The following is a 26,278-nucleotide window of genomic DNA, read 5'->3' as shown; positions in this document are numbered from 1 at the left end:
TCTGACATTGCTTCCATTCCTGTCAGTATTAATATTTCATGCCAATATTACATAAAACTGTTCGGGCAGCACACAACCAGAGTTTGCTGTAGTGCAAAAGCAACAGTACAAATTAGAGCTCAGTTCAGACTAGATGCTGCCTTACTGTACCATCTTGTGGTTCAAAGTGGTATTACATGAGGGAATCAGATTTCAACATGATTACTTTACTACTTTACTTTACATCAGAAATCAATATTCTTCACTAATTCACACAATTGAAATTTGCCAAACATGCTTTTTCTGCATTTCAATCTGTTTTAAAGTTCCTAATTTGTAACTATAAAAAGAAGCAGCTACTTTCAGCCGTTTGAGAGAAACTGAAGAAGACATTTACTGAAGTTTTAGGACCAACAGACTGATGAATAAACCAAGTAAACCAAAGTAAAGACAAGCTGCACTTTGACTTTTATTAGAACAATTTGCTGGAACTACAGAGTAATGAAGTACTTCAAGGTTTTGTGTGGATGACTTCCAACCTTACTGTACAGCACAGAGCACAGAGGGACAATATATGTAATCAATATATGATGCAGAATGAACAAGTAAAGACTGTAAGCTGAGTCTGAGGCTCATGCAGGACATTTCATAGTGAGGTGTCTTTGGTTGGATTATTCAAACATTTACATCATGTCATGTTTCAGCTGTGTGGCAGGCAGGAGAGGACCCAAACGCAAACTCACGGGGACAGAACTTGAACTCAAAAGCACAGCTTTAATTGCTGGAAAAATAGAACACAGGCAATGCAAAACTAAACTGGGAAAGCTAATCATAAAGTATACCAGGAGACACGGGGAGACTCACACACAGCATGAAGGAGACTACGACCCTGACAAAGAGAAACACAGGGCTTAAATACACAGAGGGATAACGAGGGAACAAGACACAGAAGGAGAGCACAGCTGGGAGTAATCACGCTGGACGAGACAAGGGAAGCAAAACTAGAAACACTCACATGAGACATGGACCTTCAAAGTAAAACAGGAAACACACTGACTGAACTCTAAACATGCAAACTTAACAGCAACTGAGAAGACAGAATATAGGGACCAGAAACATGGTACAAAGAGGTCACAGTAGACACATTGAACACAGGGAAGCCATATTACAAAGCCAAAGAACTAAACCTATGATAACCATAACTGAGACCTAGGGAAACAAGAAACAGTACAACAAAGGACTCAAAACATAATCCATAATATAAAAACACGAGATCTCTTCAAAATAAAACAGGAAACATGAGAGGCAGACATGACAACATAAGACAACAGACATGAAACACACGAAGGGCAAGGGAGACTTCACAGGGGTTGAAAACACAAAGGGGAGCTAATAAGCAAATGAACAAAGGAAACCTAAAAAGCTTAAACATACACTATGAACATCAAAAGAACTAAAACTGAAAACACTGGGTCATAAGACCCAGGATCGTGACACAGAATGGCCAGCACTTAATCATCAGTGACACATCAAAGCACCAAACTCATTTCTCACAGATGAAGGTCATTGAATAAGAATAATAAGACAGCATCCATCTCCCATCACTGTCACAGCAGACTCCAAAGTGACCATATTTGGCATTCCCATGTCTTTCTGCCCAGAACCTGTCAGAGAGATCAAATCTGATATGAAACTGGACTAAACTCATAACTATTGTCACATTCATATAAATATGCGTCTCTTTTGGAATATTTCCAATATTTGCTGTATTTCTTTCCCAGGTTTCTCGCCCACTTTCCCTCCTTTAGACTTTTCTCTGAGAATCATCATGCACACTAAAACAGCTTTCAAGCTTTGATGAATATGAAATCTTCCTGCTGTAAAAATGGAGAATAAAAAGAAGTCAGAGCTGACTTTCTGCTGTTTGAAACTGTTTTGTCAGCTGTTTACAGACATCACTTTGAAATGTGTGTCTATCAGGTCATATTTACTGAAGCTTCTTCCTTCATATGTTCTGAAGTTTTACAAACACCAAAGAAGAAGAGACAGGAATTCTCTGAAACACTTTTTGTTCTGTGAGAAAAGAAACATTACAGCACAAAAACATGAAGACAAATTGAACAAAGTGAAATGTGTCGGTCGCTGCTTTGAACATGTTTCAATCCTGATTCCTTCAAACTGACTTGTTGTAACTGAACGTCATCACAGACTGCAGATGAAGAGAGTTCAAGCACAGCTGTTCATTCAAAGGAGGATTTCTGCTTTTCTTTACATTCAGTTTGTGGGGCTGTTGGAAAATAGCTCAGCTCATGTATTGCTGATCTATCTTCCAAAACATCAGTGTTTCACTTCTAAATAATAACTCTGGAATAGAAACAAACTAATGTCTCACGTTTCTGTCAGCGCTGATCCGTCCACCCATTCCCATTTAGATCTTCCTGATGTGTATTTAACATACAGACCAATCCAGGACTCTCCTCCAAATTTACTGATAAATTCCTGTTTGAGAAGAGACACAAATATTGTCTCCAGTCATAATTCAGCACTTCTGTTGTAGTGACATCATCTTGTGAACATGTCTGAAGGAAGAATAACTGTGATGAAACTTTTCTTCCATTGTGCAGAAATCAGAAAGAGCCAAAGAATCAATGAATATCAGCTCCTCCTGTAGCTCAGTCAGTGTTGCAGTGGAATCAGTGTTAACAAATCATTTGATTCAGTTGGATTGAATCAGAAAAATAATCTGGATTATGAGGATTTCTCTCATTTTATAACATTTCTGTGTAAATTAAATGTTTGTCAAATGTGTAAAAACTTTACGTTTGAATGTGTCTGCAACAAAAAAGGAGAATCCAAGAAATCCATCAGAGTGGAGACAGGAAGCAGGTCACAGACTGACAGCAGGTCAAAGACACAAGTAACAGATGACTGTCAGCTCCATCAAAGATCACACAGACATGAACAAACACACCCACCTGTTCCTCTTTGCTGTTTATCATCACCAGATCAGCTCCTTTATCCTGACAGGCTCTCATGCTGTCAGACCAAGTTTTCTTCTCAGTGGATTTAAAGTAACAGCTGCTTCCAAATCTCGTCCATCGATCGGGACACTTCTCTTAAAGTCAAACACGTTTTAAAGGCGGTATTTATTTACTGCTCATAGTTTTTGTTGTGTAATAAAGATTTTTAGTTTTTAACAGCTTGTTACCTTTGATCTTCTCCTTTAGCAACTTGATTTCTTGCTGTAGTTGAATTATTTTTGCTGCATGTTGAGAACAAACATAATTATAATAAAATAAAAATAAAACAGGAATAAAAAAGGAAAAATGACTGCAAAGTTAGTTCATGAATATTTATTTATATTTGTTTTGAAATATTTCTTACTTGAACAATTAGCCTGGAGATGCTCTTTTTCCAAAGTGACTAAAATATCTGGTTACAAACAAAACAGGAAACTGATTTAAAGTTTAAAGCATTTTATCAATGAAGTTTTTATTATTCCCATCACATGAATGGAACTAACACATGCTGAGCTGCATGCTGCTCATCCGTTGGGCATCTTTCTTTGCCTTTAGACAACAATTCTGATGGCAAAAGAGCCAAACGGGACAGGCAAAAAAAAATAAAAAAAATAAAAATAAACAACCTTAAGAAGATGTGGAGGAACGACATCACAGTTGGTTTCATACTGGTAACCAGTTTCTCAAGAGAGGAAAGGGAAATGAGCTCTAAGTGATCAAAGACAGCCAGGCAGGGGAGCAAGATGGACCGATGATGGGAGGCAAGAGAAATACAAGCTCCGTGTTAACAAAATTATCAGAGTTCTCTGTAAGCTTTCAGAGGGACGTGGGCATTAAAAGCAGTGTTAATGTATTATAAAGGACAAGGGGGTTGTGAGCGTTAGCAGCAATGATGTCGGAAAAATGTTTTGCTCTTGCAGTTTCCACAGCTCTTTGAAAACAACACCAGCTCTCAGTCTCAGAAGAGACTTGCAGTTTGTCCATCTTCAGCTTTCATTTCTCCTGCACTCCCATCTGGTGGCACAGGTATGATCACTTAACCAAGGGTCTGATCTGGGCTTTGATCGCCTGGTTTTAATTGGAGCCACAGAATTTACAACAGTATTATGGCGTACGGCACAAGGAATTAAATTACAGGGAAAGCTCCTCAGTGCTGGAAGACACAGAGGGCTGCAAGTCTAAATTATTAAAAACAGTGGAGACATGAGCAGCCGTTGAAGAGTAAAAACATGTCAGCACCGAGCAAGAGCAAAGAGTTTGAATAAATTAGAAATGGGTAAACCTTAAGATAAAGCAAGATCCAGTGTGTGGGTACATTCATGGGTCGGGCCGTTCACCAACTGAGTGAGGCCAAAGGAGTCCAATAAGTCTAAGAAGTCTTTTACCAGAGGCTTTCCAGAGTAGCACATGTGAATTTTAACTCCGCCTAACAATTAAAACTTGCTCATATTTTGACATAATTTCATCCAAGAAGTCTGAAAATTCCCACAAAAAATCTTTGTTGTATACTTTGGTGACCAATAGATCGCTGTGCACAGCAGCGGACGGAAGAGTCTCAACTCGTAAAAGGCTCGGTTCAAAGCTGCAGAAAACAGTCGGCAAAACTCCTCCATGACCCAAGGACCTCAGAGTATTAAAGTATGAGTGACAGTGGGGTAATAATTCTGAAAAAACACTGGACTCACCCGGAGAGGTCTGTGTTTAAATAACACTGAGAAGGTCCAAACTCTGGGACATGAAACATTCCTTAAGGATAAAAGTTTTATTCACGATGGACCTTAAATTCACCAGACCTATTCTAATGGGCACCACGTCTGTAGAAGCAGCAGTGGGAGAAGTAGGTGAAATCTGTGCAAGATGCCACAGATACCCAAGGTTGACACCAGGTGAAGGGGACCGGGTCCAACAGGGTCCAGGGAACACCAAGATGTAAAAAGTCTAGGACCCTCACCAGCCGCTCGCCACGACATCAGTGGCGCCTTCTCCAGCGAGATGGTTGTGGTTCTTGGCAAAGGTAAGCTGGTACTCCAGCCAAGAGCAGGGGTAAGAAATCAAGTCTTTCTTGATGGCAGTGCAGAAATTTTGCAGTAGACGGATGAAGGGAGGAGAGAGCTTGGCAATCATAGATTACTAATAAGCTGACATGATGAAAGATGCACAGGACTAACAACAGAGAGAGCAGTAGATAACTCGTCACACACACTGGGCCATCTCTTAACCGCTCAATCAATCAGTGCATTCAATGCTAAGTAAGAGACTCATGAAATACTAGAAGCTCAGTCAGCAAAACAAACTTGTTGGTCAGGCTGTACCACACAGCAGCTCATATTACTGATCAGAGAATTCTATTTAAAATGCATTTAAATAGAATCCACTAAAAGCCATTTATGAAGAGGGAAACTAATCTCAGAGACCAAAACTCATTTTGTCCTGAATGGAAACATGCTTTTAATGCTGGAAAGGTGCTCATCATAACATGGTAGTCTGTGGGGACTGACTCGCTTTCAGAATCAGCCTTTAGTGGTCATTAAAGGAACTGCAGTTTTTGGATCTGTGCTGGCTTTCTGTTTCTTATCTGTTTCAGACAGGAAATGGCTTTGAGGAAGTGACAGCATGCAAAGAAACACAGGCCTATAAATGAATGTGATTAATATGAGTGATAACCTCCAGTGTGCTGAACGCTAGACGGAGAATTCCCTTTTCTTTATATTTGTAAAGCCCATTAGACTATCAAACTATTTGCGAGGCAAGAATAAATTATTTTTCATTGTTCAACCAAAGAGGAGCTCTTAAAGAGAGAGAGGAAAAACACATTCACACCTCAGTCTCACGGTGCATACAAACCAGGAAATGCTTTTTAAAGGGCAACACTGTTTTACCTTATAGAGAAACTGTGTCATAGCTTTCATCACATATGCCTTAAATAAAGTTACATTTGGGATCAGCATTGATTACTTTACTAATGAAGGCTGAAAACTTTCCTTTTCATTCTTCTTCTTGCAGACCTTTCTATTTAAAAACAATAAAAAGAAAAGAAAACAATAATAAATAAACAATAAAACACTACTGGTCATATTTGACACTACTGGTCAAATATGACCAGTAGTGTCAAATATCACCCATTTCCCGTGTAGAGGGGGAACAGGTGACTGTTTCTAACTAAAATATGAATAAGAATAGGAGCCAAACAAAAGCAAGTCTACATCAACATCTAATCTGTAAAATATTACATCCACCAGGCTATATTTTAATAAAATTACTCACATCGTGTGGTGATTCCAGACAGAATCAAAAGATACAGCAGCCCAAGATTCACTTCAAAAGCTCTGAACCATCTTCTTTTCACAGCTAAAAGCTTCATCTGGATGTTTAATTCTACAGAGACAAAATTGAGATTTAATTATTGTATTATTTTAATTAATACGTCGTAATCAGACTGCACTCATCTTGAGAATGAGCTGAACAAGTTCATCATGTTAGTCTCACATTTACAGGAGAATGTTTAACATATAGAAAACAGAGAAACAGTGTTTGAGAAGGAGAAATATTTCTAGGTGATTCTTAGAGCATGTGGGCCAGAAAAAGGCCAGTATATCTGTCAGTATGGTCGAAAATAAGCTTAAAAATACAATTAGCTCTGTAGACATGAAGACCACTCTCGAGTTGTTTCCTGTGGTTTCACTTGCACCACACAGTGTCTAAGAAGACTTCCTTGTTTTTAATATTTCTACCTTTGCCTCGGATCTGTCAGATAAGAGTCTTGTGGAACTTCCCTCCTTTTCTGTAATTTTTTGACGACTGAACAGTTTTTAAACATATTAAACCAACTTAAATTCCCTCATATTCAGTTTTATTTATATAGCGCAGAATCGCAACAACAGTTGGCTCAAGGCACTTTGTTTTGTGAGGTCAAGACCTTGCAATAGTACAATAGTTTATTTATTTCCTGCTTACCAGCTGCCTGCAGCCCAACATCAGGATGTTGTTCTCCATCATCTAGCATCTCAACCTCACTGTGCTCTTGCTCTCGTCCATCACTGTCGATCCTTCTGCTGTATTTCACTCTAAAATCGGCTGCAGTCTGACTGTCTGCAGACATCTTGGTGGGTGAAAGTATTTGAGCAGCTTTCACTGTCTGTTTCTGTCAGTCAGGCAGGCTTTAATCATCAGCATCAAACAGGAAGTAGCAGCAGACCAAACCACAAACACAGAGAGGCTAACTTCATTGGTACTTTACAATGTGGTTCGCAGACCTTTGAGTGAGAGCACATGTCATATTAAAAAAAACAACTTTTTCTGTCATTTTTACTGGCTGTTGCAACACGGAACTTTGAAACTAACAGAAATACATACATGTACAAACAAGAATACCTTTGTCTTGAATTAGTACATACTGTGAATAGACAGAAGCACACCAATTTCAGAGTTTTTCCAACACGGGAACACCTCACATGTCTAACAGAGCTTCAGTGAGACAAAGGAGATTCTTTCAGCTAGTGGCCAACTGAAGAATGCCCTCAACTCATTTTAAATCTGTGTTTCATGCCATTGGTGTTTACTTCCTCATGCAGTTTGAAAAATTTCACTTTCTTCACAAAAACCAGAGGTCATATGGCACTTTTCCTACTCGAGCTTTTACATCAAATCAAACAGTGTGACAGTGCGTGATCATATAGATAAAGGTAGGCCTGTTTGAGGAGTGATTTGAACTGGAGATCAGCAAACAGCCGGAAAGAGTGAGGCTGTGCATATATGTGGCAGAAATTAGCTTCCTTCATAGATTGATGGCCATGATGTTTCAAAGAGCCGGAGGGTAAGTAAATGGCAGACAGAAATGAGGCGTTTGAATCTTCTTGTGTCTCACACATGTGCAGGACTGGAACGTAAGTGTTTTGGGCCGTTTCAATATGGACGCACAACTCTGTGAAAACACTGAAAACGCTGATGTGGACGCGGAGCATTTTCAGAGAAAAACGCCGTTTTTAAATCTATCCGGGCTAGTGTGGACGTAACCGAAATCCTGAGCTGGCTTGGTATCACCTCTGTGTCACCTGAAAGAAGTGACCCCTCTGCGATCTGAACCTAGATAAGCTGCTGATTAACCTTTTCTGTGTACATTCCTTTACATTAGTGCATTTTGTATTTGATCAAGAGTTTAGATTTAGATTATTGACAAAAAATCACTACACCCACATCATAAAGTAACAGATACATGCCCAGTATATTCATTGTATCATCTAAGACAGTGGTGCTCAAACTGTTGTACATGTACCACTGGCCATACATGGGCTCCCTCTAGTGGTATGTGGGGAGTCTCCAAATGTTTAAGATTAAATAAGATACCGTGTTCAGGATGAACGCCAACTTTTTCCACTCAGTAACTGATGGTTAGGGACAAATGCAATGACATGGCAGGATGCTGTAAACGGACCAAACTTCCATCCATAATACGAGGTTAGTCATCAATACACTGCTACATGGGCTCGGCTGTAGTTTTAAAAACTGAGCTTTAAAATGAACAGTGGTAAAACCGAGAGAGGCCAACAGTGATCACTGATTGTTTTTAGGGGCTTGTTCAGATTAAATTAAACAAGATACAAAGTATTAAAATCTGTTTAAAAAAAAAGAAGCCTTGATGAATTCAGAGTAGTTTGAACCCAGTAGCAGGGTTCATAGGTCATCACCTAAAGACCGGACATCCCACCTGCTGTGAATGTTTTAATGCAGTACAGTTGTTATCATTATGAGTTGTCACATCCTGTTTATCACAGTTAAAATAAATAACACTCTTATGAGAAATACAATTGTCTGGTGTAAGCAGTATATGGTGTTAAATAGACCTACACTACTGTACTTTAATGTCGGTCATAAGGGTGGTACTTCAAGAGCCATATTTTACGAGGGGGTATTTATTGTGAAAAGTTTGAGAACCACTGATCTAAGACACAGACTTGACTCAACAAAATACCATTTATGTTAATTGCCATTTTTATTGTATTATTTATCTATTTTAAATGTAGGGGTACATTTAAGAGTTCAGGCTTTTTAAATCTGACATTGCTTCCATTCCTGTCAGTATTAATATTTCATGCCAATATTACATAAAACTGTTCGGGCAGCACACAACCAGAGTTTGCTGTAGTGCAAAAGCAACAGTACAAATTAGAGCTCAGTTCAGACTAGATGCTGCCTTACTGTACCATCTTGTGGTTCAAAGTGGTATTACATGAGGGTGTAGGCCCAGATTTCAACATGATTACTTTACTATTGCATCAGAAATCAATATTCTTCACTAATTCACACAATTGAAATTTGCCGAACATGCTTTTTCTGCATTTCAATCTGTTTTAAAGTTCCTAATTTGTAACTATAAAAAGAAGCAGCTACTTTCAGCTGTTTGAGAGAAACTGAAGAAGACATTTACTGAAGTTTTAGGACCAACGGACTGATGAATAAACCAAGTAAAGCAAAGTAAAGACAAGCTGCACTTTGACTTTTATTAGAACAATTTGCTGGAACTACAGAGTAATGAAGTACTTCAAGGTTTTGTGTGGATGACTTCCAACCTTACTGTACAGCACAGAGCACAGAGGGACAATATATGTAATCAATATATGATGCAGAATGAACAAGTAAAGACTGTAAGCTGAGTCTGAGGCTCATGCAGGACATTTCATAGTGAGGTGTCTTTGGTTGGATTATTCAAACATTTACATCAAAGCACCAAACTCATTTCTCACAGATGAAGGTCTTTGATTCATGATCATATGACCCCGTCCATTTCCTATTATTGTCACAGCAGACTCCACGGTATCCAGAATAAGGATCTGACCATCCTTCTGCCCAGAACCTGTCAGAGAGATCAAATCTGATATGAAACTGGACTAAACTCATAACTATTGTCACATTCATATAAATATGCGTCTCTTTTGGAATATTTCCAATATTTGCTGTATTTCTTTCCCAGGTTTCTCGCCCACTTTCCCTCCTTTAGACTTTTCTCTGAGAATCATCATGCACACTAAAACAGCTTTCAAGCTTTGATGAATATGAAATCTTCCTGCTGTAAAAATGGAGAATAAAAAGAAGTCAGAGCTGACTTTCTGCTGTTTGAAACTGTTTTGTCAGCTGTTTACAGACATCACTTTGAAATGTGTGTCTATCAGGTCATATTTACTGAAGCTTCTTCCTTCATATGTTCTGAAGTTTTACAAACACCAAAGAAGAAGAGACAGGAATTCTCTGAAACACTTTTTGTTCTGTGAGAAAAGAAACATTACAGCACAAAAACATGAAGACAAATTGAACAAAGTGAAATGTGTCGGTCGCTGCTTTGAACATGTTTCAATCCTGATTCCTTCAAACTGACTTGTTGTAACTGAACGTCATCACAGACTGCAGATGAAGAGAGTTCAAGCACAGCTGTTCATTCAAAGGAGGATTTCTGCTTTTCTTTACATTCAGTTTGTGGGGCTGTTGGAAAATAGCTCAGCTCATGTATTGCTGATCTATCTTCCAAAACATCAGTGTTTCACTTCTAAATAATAACTCTGGAATAGAAACAAACTAAAGTCTCACCTTTCTGTCAGCGCTGATCCGTCCACCCATTCCCATTTATATCCTCCTGATGTCTGTTTGGATCTCAGACCAATCCAGGACTCTCCTCCAAATTTACTGACAAATTCCTGTTTGAGAAGAGACACAAATATTGTCTCCAGTCATAATTCAGCACTTCTGTTGTAGTGACATCATCTTGTGAACATGTCTGAAGGAAGAATAACTGTGATGAAACTTTTCTTCCATTGTGCAGAAATCAGAAAGAGCCAAAGAATCGATGAATATCAGCTCCTCCTGTAGCTCAGTCAGTGTTGCAGTGGAATCAGTGTTAACAAATCATTTGATTCAGTTGGATTTACCGTATTTTTCACACCATAAGGCGCACCAGATTATAAGGTGAAAACAAAACAGTCAGATAAGTCATATTTTACTCAACTTATTCTTCTTGCTTCCTCCACTTCCCTACCATTGATTCATTAATGCTGAATTCTCTGCAGCTGCTCTATTCCCATGTTGTTGCAGTATGTTAATGACTAACCTCGTATTGTGGATGGATTATCTCAGTTGTTCTCCTGACTGCAGTTTGTTCCGTTTACATCATCCTCCCATGTAATTGCATTTGTCCCTAACCATCAGGAACCTTCACGTTAACTTTTGTCCAGCGTTCATCCTCCAGCTTCACTGTGCTAATGTTATGCTAACGTAGCTGTTTTGCTAGCGATCACGTAGCACATCATTATATACCAGCTAGCCCAACTTCAGTAACCCTACAAACGTCACTGCTGTTTAGTTTTCTGTCTTCATTTATGTTGGAAGTGATAGCAGAGCTGTACGTTTGAATTATTTCAGAAATCTCTCAGTCAGAACATGCTATATCATGTTTAGGTGGAAACTAGTGAGCTAACTCCCTGCTAACTTCTAACTCTGTTAAATGTAATAAATTCTGTTTTCATGGATGCCTGGATGTTAAACTTAATTGTTGCACCTGGTAAAGCAGCAACACTGATCATTTTATTAAAGATGAAAGAATTTAGACAGTTTTTAACTCTCAGTGATGCCACAGTGTTTGTTTGACTTTGGGACCTGTAAATTAAATGTTTGTCAAATGTGCAAAAACTTTACATTTGAATGTGAGTGTCTGTAACAAAAATGGAGAATCCAAGAAATCCATCAGAGTGGAGACAGGAAGCAGGTCACAGACTGACAGCAGGTCAAAAACACAAGTAACAGATCACTGTCAACTCCATCAAAGATCACACAGACATGAACAAACACACCCACCTGTTCCTCTTTGCTGGTTATCATCACCAGATCAGCTCCTTTCTCCTGACAGGCTCTCCTGCTCTCAGACCAAGTTTTGTTCTCAGTGGATTTAAAGTAACAGCTGCTTCCAAATCTCGTCCATCGATCAGGACACTTCTCTTAAAGTCAAACACATGTTTTAAAGACAGATTTTGTGTCCTGTTGTATCACATTAATCTTTGGTCCCTGTCATTTTCCCTGTAAATGCTTCATTTGTCTGTTTATATTAAATCCTCTATCAGGAATTTAGGTGTCACTTTTGACTCGACTCTCGCGTTGGATGGTCATTGAAATCTCTGGTTTGGTCTTGTTTTTAATCATTTAAGAAATGTGGCTCTGAGCTGGAGATTGTTATGCATGCATTTCTTCACGGTTGGACTAATGTAACTCGCTGTTTATGTGTCTAAGCAAAGGTTCTGTGGACAGTCTGCAGGTTGTGCAAAACGCTGCAGACAGACGTTTGACAAAACCTTCCTAGTATTCACATGTGACACTGTTGCTCGGTTACACTGACTTCCTGTTGAATTTAGAGGCCATTTTAAGATCCTGATCTTGACATACAGAGCTGTGCATGGACTGGCACCAGCCTAAATCTCTGATCTGCTACAGCACTATGTCCCCAGAAGGTCCCTAGGGTCATCTGATCAGGGCTTACTTGCTATGAAAAATATTAAGAGGGTGAGGCACAGGGTGGTAGAGCTTTTGCCACTGTGTCCCCTCAGCTGTGGAACTCTCTCCCCCAAACATTAACAACTGTGGACTCAGTAGTTGATTTTAAAAAAACTCAGAACTGCTTTTGGTTAATTTTTGCCTGTTTTATATTGTCTTTTTAAAAAGAAAAAACTTTTCATGACTTGTTATCTTATGTGCAGCACTTAGTTTATTATTTTTATTATTATTAAACTCAGGTTTTCTCTCTTATTCATAAACTTACATTTATACAGAGAAACTGTTACACAGCATCAAACATTTAGGATTCAAAACAAAGACACAATCAGGTTATCACTGTGTAACACTGATGTTTTCTATCAGTTATTCAAACTTTATTACCTTCTATCTTCTCCTTCAGCTTCTTCACTTCTTCCTGTAGCTGACTGTGGTTTTTACTCAGTTCATCATAACGGCTCTGTAACTGAGTCAGGCTGGTTTTTGTGCCTTTAGAGTAAAAAGATTCAAATTAAGTTAAAATGTTCTACAAATATATCTGTGATATAAGAACTTGGTGTTTGCTTACCTTGAAGTTCATCCTGCAGCTCACTCTTGTTCAAAGCATCTGAAATAGTTCAGTGAAACCAAAATAAAATAAAATGAGTGAAACATTGAACAGAAATAATCTTCTTCCTCTGCTTTGTCAAATATATCAATAAGAGTCAGAAACTTGCAGCCATTGTTCTTTAACATGTCCTGTGGGTGGAGGTGTTAGAACTACAGGAAATCTGATGAGCTAAATACGTATCAACTGTGAACAAAAACCACTGACAAGATTCAGAATAATTGTGCTTCAGTGTGGAGGAAGAAGGTGAAGAGTCAAACAGCATTTCTACACCTGTAGTCAGAGATGTTATGTAGGGCTTTGGAACGTGATGTCACGGGGGTGGGCGTGGAAAGGATTTTGTCCCGATCCGCCATTTTGGGGGTCTAAACAAAGCGCAAGCGAAAAAGTAGTCACACACAACAGTTCGTTCTTGCTGTGTGGTCCGCTGCAATGTTCAATCGCACAACCGGCAAGAGAATAAGCTTGAAAATGGTTTATCTTTTCATTCTTTCCCAACCTGGAAGCAACATGAAGCAGCTCGTGTGTCGATGTTACCAAACGAAGGCGTGTAGCCTGGATAGCAGCCGTGAGCTGATATCCAGTTCTCTTCCATCTCCAAATATCTGTTGGTTCTAAATCTGGTAAGTTCTAAATATGGTCATATCACTCTTTATAGCCTATTAGTTTTATTTTTGATGCGCTCTGAGGTCATAGCAAATTAGAACAAACATCCTACTGAGTGATTTTGCAGAACTACCTTCTATTTATAGAGTTGCTAATTATTTGGCATTATTGCAGCAAACCAGCCAATGAAATGGATGAAACATCGTGACTGAGTTCCAGCGCTACACAAGGAACCTGCTTCAAACATACCACCATGCCAATCAGATTACTTCTTCCATGTGAGGGTGAAGAGGTGACCCTTCAGGATAAGATGGTGAAGGTTTGCTGCGTTTGGTGAACAGTGTGATAATAAAACCAGGGAAAAATGAAACCTGCTCCTGTTAAATATTCTTAAGTCTTTTGCTGTATAAATAGCTGTATTTTTTCAAAAGATACAGTAAATAAAGTAATGTTTGTAGTGGGTGATATCATGTAAACACTGTCATGATTTTGTGTAAACATTTTGTCATTTGTAAACTGTAAATGACATCATCATTGTAACTGATGTGATGTTCTATGAAGTGGTTTTAATTTTAAAAAAAGAGGCAAAAATTACTTTGTTTCTTTATTCAACTTTTGAACAGCAGGACTCAGTCAGTACATATTCAGTAAATGCAAATTATTTACACGGCAGTGCACTACAGGCATAAATCTAGACCCCTAGATAAAACATTATGGCATTATAGCAGTGACGACTCCTCCACAGTAGCAGGTGGGATTTTTCTGTTTTGAGGCTCCTTTTCCCCGTCACTACAGATGGTCTGTTTATGTTTTGATCAAGAGCCTTTTTTGGGCAGCTGAAGAGGAGAAGTCTATCTTATGGCCAACCTCTGGCTGTATCTTGGTCATATTACCCAGCAAAACCCAGTATGCAGGTTCATCTGTAACAGTCCTTGTGCCACAGATCAACACTGTTGCTTCTACTTTAAACAGAAGAGCAGTGACGTGGGTGCAGGTCTCCGTGACTCCGGCCTTACAGGTGCAGTGGGCGACTTCAACCTTCCCTGTGATGCTCACAGTGACCCATGGCTGCAATGCTGGTTCATTCAGTCTTTGAGAGTGCAGGACCTGAAACACACACAGACAAAGTTCATTTAAAGACAAGAACTATGAGCCAAGGCCGACACAAATGTGTTTAATCTACTTTATCATAAATGTAACAAAGTGTTTAGAAAGTTAGCACATACATGTCATTTTTCATTTCTTTATGTGTCCATCGCTGCAGGTTATAGTGTAAACCTGCCTGTTCTGTCAGAAACCTGCCTGCAGAAAATGAACCTAAAGTATGTAATGCAAGGATGTCATCACTTTAGAGATGGAGAAAGCATAAATTGACAGTTATGAATCACTTAATATGATATGAGATTCTGCAGGTCATTGATCAATGTATAAAACTAAAATAAAATGTATTTTTAGTGACACAAGATACAAATATGGAAGCAAGATGTATAATTAGGATTATTTATAATAAATATGAATAAATCATTGCAATTTCTTTAACCATAAAGAATAACTAAATCCTTCAGGACAATGTCTCATCAATGCACTGAACTCACTATGTTATCCCTCTAACAGCCTCCACATGTTCTCACTGTAATTTCCCCTCATGAATGAATTTATGCTGCACTAATGTGAATGTTTGCAGGAAAATCAAACGCATTTCACTCGCAATACTCGAGCTGACTTACCTTTGTTTGAATGACGACTTGTACGCGCTGACTCCACAGATAAGGTATGAACTATGTCAGGCTACGTCAGTAGCGGTTGGTCTCCAGGGTTTCTACTCCACTGCCGTATTTCATACGGGTCCACATTTCCAATGCAGGCTCTTTTCTGCAAGTACAGCTGCTTCGCCTCTGGACGCAATCGGTCTCTATACAGTCCATTCTCTTTTGAGCTGCTTTTAAGCATCTTGTAATCGTCGTTCCAACAGTGTGTTTGTTTTGATTCGTAGACCCCGAAAATGGTGCCGCGCTCCCACAATGCATTGCGGCGTGACGTCAACTCCAAAGCCCTACATGCTTTGAAAGAATAGATTCTGACTCATGTGACATGTGCCTGTTCTCACTGAAAATATGTCTTTTTGCATTCAGTCAAAGCTGCTCTGAGGCTTCAACACTTCCTCATATCAAAGGTGTTTCCATGTGATCAGGTACTTCCTGTATTTGCTGTGGCAGAAGGACACGTTCTGGTTGTGAAGCTGCATGTTTGTTGGCTGCTGGGATTCAGTATCAGTCATACATTCATTTGCAGGAGAAGTTCAGAGGTTGTATCTTATCTTACAGCATATGGACAGGATGATGATCCCAGCTAACATCAGGAGGCACAGCACTCTTAGACCCAGTGTAGCACATCTGAAAGAGCCCTTCAGGACTGAAGGAGGATTCAGAGTCTGTGGTCCTGTTAGAAAGCAGTGTGGATGTTGGTCTGTGCTTATTTCCTGTCACTCTGTGTTTAATAGACCTGTGGTTGTGGTTGTATCAACTTAGCTTCATAAAAGGGTCGGTTGCCAAAAAACAAGGAACTATAACATCTGCACTGTAACTAAAGTGCCTGAATCAATTTGCTGTTCACAGAGCTCTACAAACCAACGTGGGAAAAAAACGTAAACTACAAAGGTTCATACAGCACATGGAGAAACAGATGTTTGATGAGCTGCAGTTATTTGGCATTAAAAGCTGACTGTAACAAACTGGAAGTACATTTATTTGTATAATTGACTTACCTCCTTCCTGCGACTGAAAATGATCATAACTATCTCTGATCTCATCTGTACTCTCGTAGGTATCCACCTCCCTCTGCTCCCACTCTACTCCGTCCTCCTTTCTGCTGTATCTCACCTTCTTTGATAGATCTGGTTCAGCATAAATATCTGAGGACATCGTGAGAGGACTGAGACAGCTGAGCAGAAGCTGCACTTACAGAGTTTAAACTATACTTTAACAGTTCTGCAGTACTAACCCTTGTATATATGGTGCTATGCTGTACTGTTCTTGTCCAGCCTTCTGTCTGCTTTCAGACAGGAAGAAACTCTGAGGAAGTGACATCATGCAAAGGACCACAGACCAACACTTTCATTTGATTGCATAAAAACCTCGAGTGTGCTTGAACACACAAATGGAACATTTCATGGTATTTATATTTGCAAAGCCCCTCAGAAACATGTGAAAACATTTGCATGAAACAGGAATAAATGCATTTTCTTTGTTTAACAAAAGGTGAGCTTGTGGTGAAAAAAAAACACACATACGTCATGCTCACACATGTGCACCTCATGTGCACAAAGCAGGAAATGTCTCTTTGTCAGTAATACGTTTTTCTATTTCCTGATAGAAAACAAACTGTTAAACTGTTTAAGATTTCATGTGACTAAAGTTACCAAGTTGTTTTTAAAGTATACGATCATTTTTTAGCTCGTAAATTAACATCAAAATGAAACTTATGCACAAGTTCAGTAAGGAAGATCTATGGCCTCACATCTGTCCACTGCCAGGCGCTGCTGACTAAATCTAAGCTTTATCACTTCCACTTTCCCACACTGTCAAGCTGTTTGTGTTATCACTGGTCTAGTCCAATGACCTTTTCCTGGCCTTCTCCAGGCCAATCAGCATTCATGCCACGTACAGCAGCGCAAACAAATTCATCCATCCCTGGGCTTCCATGTGTCTTTAATGTTTGCAGAAGAGTATTGCCAGGGTAAAATCCAATTTCAGTTGTCTCTGGCTGTCATTCTTTTTTCTCTCGCTATTTAACAATCATCTAAGTGTGCCTGGAATTTTCTCCAGTTAACAATAAATCCAGGCACAGTATATTTCAAATCAGTTTATACTTGCCTCTCTCAGCTACTCCACATCACAAGCTCAAATTCCCAGTCTGATCTCTCAGCCCGTGTATTCCAGCAGCTCAGTTATTCAGTCATGCATGTTAATTAATTATCTTCCATCCATCCATCCATCCATTCACTTCCGCTTATCCTTTTCAGGGTCGCAGGGGGCGCTGGAGCCTATCCCAGCTGTCGTAGGGCGAGAGGCGGGGTAGACCCTGGACAGGTCGGCAGTTTGTCGCAGGGCCAACACACAGAGACAGACAACCATTCGCACTCACATTCACTCACACATTCACACCTAATGGCAATTTGGATTATCCAATTAACCTATCCCCATCTGCATAACTACAGAAAACGAAAAAAAATTAAAATTATACAAGAAAATTGTAAAATAATCAATGCCAGTGTTTCTGACACTTTTAGACGAGTAAACATGTCCCGGGTCAAATTGACCCAGGAACATAATTGGTGCTCCTGGACACCAACATAACAGGAGGGTAAAGTTCCGCTCTTGTTTTCTATGCTGCGGTTCCAGCAAAGACGAAACAGCCGGGTCACTGGACTCGCTGCTCCTGTGTCAGCGCACAGCAGGCACACTTTGCTCCCCCTCCCCCCTCTTGTGTTTAGATGTTGCGCCGTGACGTGACGTGACTTAAGACGCTTTGGGGGTTGTTAAGTTGTTTACATATTATTTATATTTTCACCAGTTGTTATTTTTGTTGAGAATTTTAATTGTAATTTCTGTATTATAGTTTCTCAACAGTACTTGTTTGTTTTAATTTTTTACTGTTTTTTGCACACTTTTTATGTAAGATCTTTCTAAAAGAAAAAAAAAAGGAAATAAATAAATAAAAATTGGTAACTATAAACCACCAAGGCTGTGAGCCCCGACCAAACCTACTCTCCACTCCGCAAACAGGCGAGAGAAGTGACCCGAACGATCGGCGCCCCATGCTCTGACCCAGGGAAGTGTCCACTCTGGCGATCACGCACGCATCAAGCGGCGCTGGTGACGAGGTGGTTCCCCGAGCCCTCACCTCAGCATGCCACCCTCGGGCGTGGTAGGACCCCCACACACCTCGACCTCTGTCTCCAGCTTGGGAGGTCCCACCCTTACAATAATCACACGGTTGCTGTAACACTACATTCAATGTCTGCAGTTCTCCCACTGCCAGCCGTACACTTTACCACCAAAAACAACAACACAAGCAGAGCACAGTCCTGGGTTTTAACTATTTAATAATAAAAAAAACGCAACATCACAAAAAACACTTGAGGTCATGAAAATTTATTGAGATTTAGCAATTCAAAGAGCATCCACCTTATTTTCGATATCAGCAATACTGGCCCATATTTACTTGGTATTGGATCGATACCAAAATATGTAGTATCGCACACCACTAATGGCAGTCCATTCTCCCTGCAGCACGGAGTACACTGCCCATGAGGCTGCATTCTTTAGAGCTATGCCTTCATATTAAATCATTTTTTAATAATAATTGTTACAAATATTTCATCACTTCATTATGCGGGCCGCAAGATTGAGGCCCAGGGATTAGAGCCTGCTAATACGTCTTTTGTTTGGGTTTCCACCGGCGTGGAATTACCAAAAAATAGAGAGGGCATAGCATAACATATGAAACAGGAAAAGGCCGCCATGTTATCCATTTATTTCAACAAAGCAACTGTACTCTGAATATCACTTTCTTCAAGGGAAACTGTAACGGAATACAGTTACTCATATTTTGTATTTTAAATATGCAACACTGGTACATGTACTCCGTTACTCCGCAACACAACAAAGAACACAAGGAAAAATGCAGACAATAAACATACACTAGGGCGAACGAGGCAAAAGGCCATAGATGCGAACACAGCTGAACATAATCTAACTAATGAGACTGGGAAGCAAAACCGAACAAGATGCACACAGGACAAGAGACAAGAGAGAACTAGTGAGAGAAACAGAGACACGACTGGGGAACAGGCCAATCAACATGGAGACAAGACTGACTTCACAGAGAGATACTAACACAGGAAGAGGGCGGGGACACAGAGGGGGGATGATAACACAAAACCTGAGGCTAGATAACAAACTAAGACCTGGGACACAAACAGAGACACAACAATCATGACCAAAACTTCACCTCAGAACATGAAATGAACCAGAATCAGACGTCAAACACAAACGCTGGCTCACAGACCAGGACCATGAGCCTCCACACAGAAAGACTCCACCCAAAGCAGGAACTCTCTTTCTGAGAAGTGATGGTGCTCACCACTGCAGCACCACGCTGCCCTGTTAGTTTCTGTGCTGGTAAAAATAAAGATGAATAAATAGTTCACTCTGACATATTTCCTGTGTCACAAACACTTCTTCTCTCTGCTGCTTCGATGTACTTACAGTTTGTAGAAGGCAGCGTCTAACAAATATCATGGTCCTGAGTCTGGGTATTCAATGTTTATGTTTTGATTATTTTCTATTCTGTGATTTTAGTCTGTTTTTTTTTCATGGTTTAGTCTTTTGCATTTTCTAGCTCTCTAAGTCCTTCAGTGTTTTGTGATTTTGAGTTCTTAGGGTTTGCTCCTGTGCCTCCCATATTTAGTTATTTGTTCTTATTGAGATGACATTATACAATCCTGCAAGAGTGGTTGGTTGCCTGGACTCACGAAATTTACAAGGTCACACGGGATTTTCCAAAGGAAAATCACTGGAATTATAAGAGGCAGACAACTATACACACACCACATGTGTTTGCTGTTTATTTTGGTTCAACCTGTCAAGGACAAAAACGTAATGAAAATTCTGCATCAAGCCTTGTAATCGTAGCTTTCCTAATTTTGGTAAGTCTGGGTTGACAGCAAGGTGGTGCCGTAGTTAACGTTGTTTCCTTCCAGCAAAAAGGTCCTGGGTTCAAATCCCCTGGGTTCTCTCTTGGTACTCAGGAGTCCTTCCACATTTGAAGTCATGTAGTTATTAGGGTTAGGTTAACTGAAGATTCTAAACTATGTGTGAATGTGAGTGCAAATGTGATAGCCCTGCCTCTATTCCTATCACATCTGTGATAGGTCCCACCCTCCTCCCCCCCCCCCCCCCCCCAACCCTGAAAATGATAAGAGGATGGATGGAGTGGAAGTTATAGTAAACCAATTGAAAATGTATGCTAACCAGACTCTAGATTTTGTTGAACATTATGTAATATGAAGATAACATGTAGTATTTAAGTGAAAAAGTAGTATTGGGTTAAAGGTTATTGAATAGTGTTGGAATAAAGAAAATTTTGAAGGTTAACATATTCCAAGAGCTCAACTTACTTCATCTAAACATGTTTCAATCACATTTTATCAACAGAAAATGCCCAGGTTTATAGAATATGAATAACTAGGGCTGCTCGATTATGGCAAAAATGATAATCACGATTATTTTCACTCAAATTGAGATCTCGATTATTTGACGATATTTATTTAACCCTTTAAGACCTACTATAGAACCAAGTCCGCCAGAGCTTATATTATTTTTTTTTACATGTTGTAGTGCCATTTGTGGGAGCATTTCAAGTTGCTATACAACTGTTATAGCCCATATTTTAATAATATGTATGCATTAAGTCCATAGTAAACATAGTAAAAAATTTAAAATCGTTTTGGGTTTTTTTACATATATTTCTACTTGGAGAAATTTAAGAGGTTTATCCCTCAAAACTTTAAATACAAAAAAGTTGCAAACAATAGTTTACAACAACAGGAAATTTATTTTGAGTGTCTTCATAGTTTTATTTTGGAGATTTGGAGCAATTTTTATATACTGCAGGAAAAACGAAAAAACAATCCTATGATGCAAATTTGCAAAGAAAACAGCATCAAAATAAACTATTTCCAGCAGTGCAATTCGAGTTCTAAGCATCCCAGCAACTATTCAGAAAAGTCAAACATGACAAGGAAAGGCTTTTACGGCCTACAAGTAAAAAACTACATTTTCTGCGAAAATGACGTCACTTCCGGTTTCGGGCAGGAAATGGCGGACATGCGATCGTTCGCGCTGACGTCTGTTTCACTGTGGGAAGTGTTAAGAACAGCTGATCGGATCGGCAAAGCGTGTTTCTGGAATATTATGTTTTTGTTCCTGCAAGTGCTTTTTATGCAGTTTTTGCAAAGCTATATGTGGAAGGAAACCGTGACCGAGGACAAGCTGATGGCATCAGATGTAAGTACAACTCCTCTGGTTTCATATGCAAAACAAATTATTGCGCTAGCTTACACGGTTCAGGTTCTACAGGGATTTAAAAATAGTTACACAAAACAGAGCGTGCTGCTCTGACCGGCTTTAAAGGGTTAACAATAACAATGTATTGAATAATGACTTTAAAAAAATAATATAAAATAGTGTGCAACACCACTGAAGTTTTTTTTTACCTCTCTTTTCAACCAACAGCAGTCACTCTCCTCTCCAAATAACTTCTGCTTAGCTTTCCGAGCTTCTCTCGGGTCCTCTTAATCAGCGGTCTCCAACCTTTTTTGCGCCACGGACCGGTTTATGCCCGACAATATTTTCACGGACCGGCCTTTAAGGTGTTGCGGATAAATGCAACAAAATAAAACCAGTACCGGTACCGAAAAAATGAAGATTTATTCATAACACACGTCAAAAGACCCAGGAAAACAGAGTTAACGATAAAAACGATAACAAAATAACGCTGAAAACCGATAAAAACCCTGAAAACCAGACATTTCACACCTGAGCCTCTACTCTCGCGGCCCGGTACCAAACGACTCACGGACCAGTACCGGTCCGAGGCCCGGGGGTTGGGGACCGCCGCTCTTAATTGTTGTGACGCTTTGCCACACGGAGCAGTGCGAGAGTAAAGCATGAGGGAGGGGCTAATAATCGGCTCAGTCATTTTTAATGATAGTTGAAAGCCCAGATCGTCATCGTGATTAAAATTCGATTAATTGAGCAGCCCTATGAATAACTGCCCATGCAAAACATCTGTCTGCAAATACTGGCCACTACTGAATTAAGTAAATCCAACATATTCTTTTTTTCAGTGTACACCCTCTTTGCTGTATGTTGCCTCCATGCTCCTAGTAATTTGCTAGCACTCTGTTTCCCAATGTAGTTTCTTAGTTTCTTAGTTCCTTTGTTTTTTGGTTTGAGTTTCTCATTTCTAGTTCCTTTATTTCGGTTTGGTTTTCTGCAAAAGTGTAGAATTATTTCCAGGAATAAAGCTGCCATTTTCAGTTAACTTCCCATGTTTGAGTCTTGCGTTCAGGTCCTACATCCTGCCACACAGCCACACATGACAACAAGGCCATGTTATTATGTACATATTGCAACTGCTGAGTTAACCCTTATTATCTCTGTGATATTATAGACAATATTAAAAATAGAAACTTTCTGGAGGTATTTTAATGAACTGTTTCTGTCATTTATATTTTTATGTTATTATAATGTCTCAGTTTAATTTCAGTGTTTTAAATTCATGAAACTGAACTTCAGATCTTGTTGAATGCTGTTTTCATTTGTACATAACTCACAGTTTCACACATTGTGACGTGTCAGAAGAACTGTGTCTCTCTTCTAGTTTTACTTCCTCTGCGTTTTCTCTTCAAAGCTGTCTGACTTACCCCTTATAAGGGCTTTGGGTCCACATGAACCGTTTTCAGTTTTTAGCTTAAGAAAAATTATAGAAATAATTATTTTCTCAAATTAAGATTAATTGGCTGTGACTCATTTTCAGTGAGGAACATAACTCAGAAAACATTCACATTGACCTCCCGTCCCTTTCACATTTGCACCACATACAGGGTCTTCAGGTCCACTGGACCCGTGGCTAGTGAAAATGATCTGTGTGTGTGAGTGTGAGAAAGAGAGAAAAGCATGTGAATTGACCCAGGTGTGACCCATCAGTGCTGTTCCCACACAAGGTTACAACTAGGGATGGGTACCGGTGTCCGGTGCCATGATGGCACCGGTTCTGACATAAACGGTAGTAACCAGACCGAAAAGCAGCGCACATTTCGGTGCTTTTTTTTCCTGAGCTGTGATACACTTCTAGCCAATCATTTTACGTTTCCGAGAATAGTAGGCGGGCCCAGGTACGTACGTTCTGTTAGCGCAGAGCTACAGATTAAAAATGTCCAAGGCGAAGCGGTCATAAGTCTGGCTGTACTTCACAGCAAAATATGCAAACTCAGCAGCCTGCAACAAGTGCTTTAAGCTGATACTGTGATACTGTCAAAGGAGGTAACACCTCAAATCCGATGAAACACCTGGCGACGCATAGCGTTTTTTTTAAAAGCCCAGAAATGCGCCGTATTTGATAGCTTGCTGCGAGACCTCACACTGAGCGCATCTACTGCGGGTGGGTTGCCTGTTATGCAACATCCCCCAAAAACACGAAGAGGAGAGTCCTGGCCCCTAGCCCTGCCAGTGTAGCAGAAATGATGAGGATGATGATGCAGCAGCAGCCGTTCTTCTCTGCGTGAGGAGCTTAATGTTGTTCGTGTGTAATTTACGTTGAGTAGGCTAACCACGTTATTACATTAATGCAGGTAAGGTGAACTAGCAAACATCATCATAGCTACATGCGGCTGTCTTCCTGTTTGATGGCAGATACTCCCTTCACCCTGGACAAAAAGGCTAAAATGACCAAAGAAAAAGTGGAAAACAGTTAAACATGAGAGGTTTAGGACAAAGTTTGTGTTTTTTCCATTGTTTAAGCACTGCTTCTGTCATGGTCTGGTTGGGCACCTGCAGGTCTCAGACAGCGGCTCCTCCTCCTTTAGGCGGAGTCCGGTTGCCCCTCCCTGGCTGACCACCTGTGAGCAATCGTGCCAGCGGTATATCAGACCTGCGCTCTCAACCACTCATCGCCTGAGTATCTGCTATCCCCATGTTAGTTCAGTGGAGCATCCTAAACCTTGTCTTAACGCCGTGTGATGACTGACCTGTCTTTTCTTGTCCTCAGCGATAGCACCCGGAGTGGAGATCTTGTTCTCCTCGCTCCCGTCCTCCTGGACCTGGGCTGCTAGCTGCTTACACAACGTGGCCTGCCGGCCCACCGCTCACCTGCCTGCCTCCCCACGCCTCGACCGCTTCCGGGTTTTCCGCTCCACCTGTCCCCTCCATCTGAAACCAAGTAAGGCAATTCAATTCAACTGCGGAGGATTATTGGTTGTCTGCTGGATCCCTCTGATCGTGATCTCCTCTTGTTCCAGTGCCCCCGGCCCCTACCTAGTCCTGTTTCTACCTCCCCGCTGTCCCCGCTGTTCAGCCGTCTCCTAGAGGTGTCTAGGTCGCCCTCATTATCACCAACGAATCCTACGCGCCACTAGTGTGGTGGCGTCGCTTTGTGTTTCACCTTTGTTTACCTGTGGGCGGAAATAAATCATTTGTTTTCTGTCACCTCGCTTCCGGGTTGGTTTCTGCGCCTGTGTCCATCCCTGTTCCCTCGTGCCGTTGAGCCGTGACAGCTTCCAGCCAAGAGTGATACCATATATGCCCCATAGCTGCAGAAAAGGCTAACATTGTTATCTTTTTACAAAAAACAGCTGAGCATGAGAGGTTTTTGGACCAATTTTGTGTTCTCCATTCTTTAAGCACCGGTTTGAGCACCATTTGAGCACCGGCACCGTTTCAAAAGTACTGATTTGGCACCGGTATCGGATAAAACCTAAACGATACCCATCCCTAGTTACAACATTGCTGCAAAATTGGAGCAACCAACACTGTCTGCACCCACATTCCCGCACATTTCACCCTCTGTCTTGCAGGAACGAATCTTGGAGGCATGAAACTACAAATATCTCTGTCATTGTGGTTCCATACCACAACTGATCAAGATGGCAAAGTGATTCTCTGTTCAGACTGTGTTACAGTTGATATTGGAAGAGTCAGAGAGCCTCAGGATGAGCCTGTGAGCACCCAGCTATAGGGCCAGACTCTCAGCAGCTTGCAAATAACACTGTATGGATGTCAAAACAAGGCAAAAACTGAATAGTCTTCCTGCTCAAAAAATGAACCCCCCCCTCATGGCTGCCAATGTGATTTGGATGACCCTAGGACCTACACGCTTGGCAGTTACTCATGCACAACACATCAAGTCTTCTTTTGACCTTTTCATGCCATACCCTATCAAGAAAATCATCCTCGATTGCACCAATTTAGAAGGAAGAAGAGTATTTGGATGCTTACTTTAGGATTCCTGTCCTTGCTGGCATTATGCAGGTCCACAGTGGGCATAGCCTAACAGAATCCCTGTGGGATGAAGAAACTGGCGGAGAACTTTTCCAGTCAACGATGTCTCTTAAAACTTTCGAAATACCATATTTCTAAGATTTTCAGGGCCGAGTACAATAACCTCAGTTTGATCTGAATTAAGAAGCAGAAAGTTAGCGGCCATCCAGGTCTTTAGGTATGTAAGACAATTTAACAAATGCAATTAGTTAATTGTTAATTGGTTAACTAATTGGTGTGTGTTATCTGGCTTCGTGGATAGATAGAGCTGGGTGTCATCTGCATAGCAGTGATAATTTATGCTATGTCTTCTAATGATGCTGCCTAAGGGAAGCATGTATAGTGTAAACAGAATTGGTCCTAGCACTGAACCCTGTGGAACTCCATAACTAACCTCAGTGTGTGAAGAGGACTCTCCATTTACATGCACAAACTGGAGT

At 40.3% G+C, this 26,278-nt stretch overlaps 2 protein-coding genes across 4 annotated transcripts in view; both read right to left on the bottom strand.

Annotated features, from left to right (window-relative positions):
• Positions 1–377: 377 nt before the first annotated feature.
• On the bottom strand, positions 378–7,269 carry LOC146548509 (CD209 antigen-like protein 2). Of its 2 annotated transcripts, none has more exons than XM_085263513.1 (7): positions 6,954–7,269; positions 6,264–6,374; positions 3,327–3,411; positions 3,188–3,270; positions 2,955–3,094; positions 2,372–2,478; positions 378–1,643 (listed from the first exon to the last, which is right to left on the bottom strand). In XM_085263513.1, the coding sequence occupies exons 1-7, from the start codon at positions 7,096–7,098 to the stop codon at positions 1,523–1,525; spliced, it is 792 nt and encodes a 263-aa protein (XP_085119639.1). In that variant the 5' UTR covers positions 7,099–7,269; the 3' UTR covers positions 378–1,522. The 2 variants fall into 2 exon arrangements, with proteins under 2 accessions (XP_085119639.1, XP_085119638.1); XM_085263512.1 differs by having other exon boundaries at positions 379–1,643; positions 3,188–3,241; positions 3,364–3,411.
• A 1,593-nt stretch (positions 7,270–8,862) lies between these two features.
• Positions 8,863–26,278, bottom strand: part of LOC146548508 (CD209 antigen-like protein C) — a 44,434-nt gene continuing 27,018 nt past the window's right edge. The window contains exons 1-7 of one of the 2 annotated variants that reach the window (XM_085263510.1): positions 16,502–20,637; positions 16,060–16,176; positions 13,093–13,131; positions 12,909–13,013; positions 11,838–11,977; positions 10,578–10,684; positions 8,872–9,849 (exon numbers count right to left, since the gene is read on the bottom strand). In XM_085263510.1, coding sequence (XP_085119636.1) covers positions 9,729–9,849; positions 10,578–10,684; positions 11,838–11,977; positions 12,909–13,013; positions 13,093–13,131; positions 16,060–16,176; positions 16,502–16,658 — 786 coding nt within the window. In that variant the 5' untranslated portion in view covers positions 16,659–20,637 and the 3' untranslated portion in view covers positions 8,872–9,728. Of the gene's footprint in view, positions 9,850–10,577; positions 10,685–11,837; positions 11,978–12,908; positions 13,014–13,092; positions 13,132–16,059; positions 16,177–16,501; positions 20,638–26,278 lie in introns of those variants that run through there. The other variant, XM_085263508.1, reaches the window with a different exon arrangement.

This window comes from Mchenga conophoros, linkage group LG22 (assembly GCF_057382185.1).
Source record: "Mchenga conophoros isolate Kocher_MC1m ecotype Shallow Benthic linkage group LG22, M_conophoros_male_GT1.1, whole genome shotgun sequence".
Classification (NCBI taxonomy): domain Eukaryota; kingdom Metazoa; phylum Chordata; class Actinopteri; order Cichliformes; family Cichlidae; genus Mchenga; species Mchenga conophoros.
The sequence above is the reverse complement of the archived record's forward strand: the minus strand, read 5'-3'. Positions and strand labels throughout refer to the sequence as shown.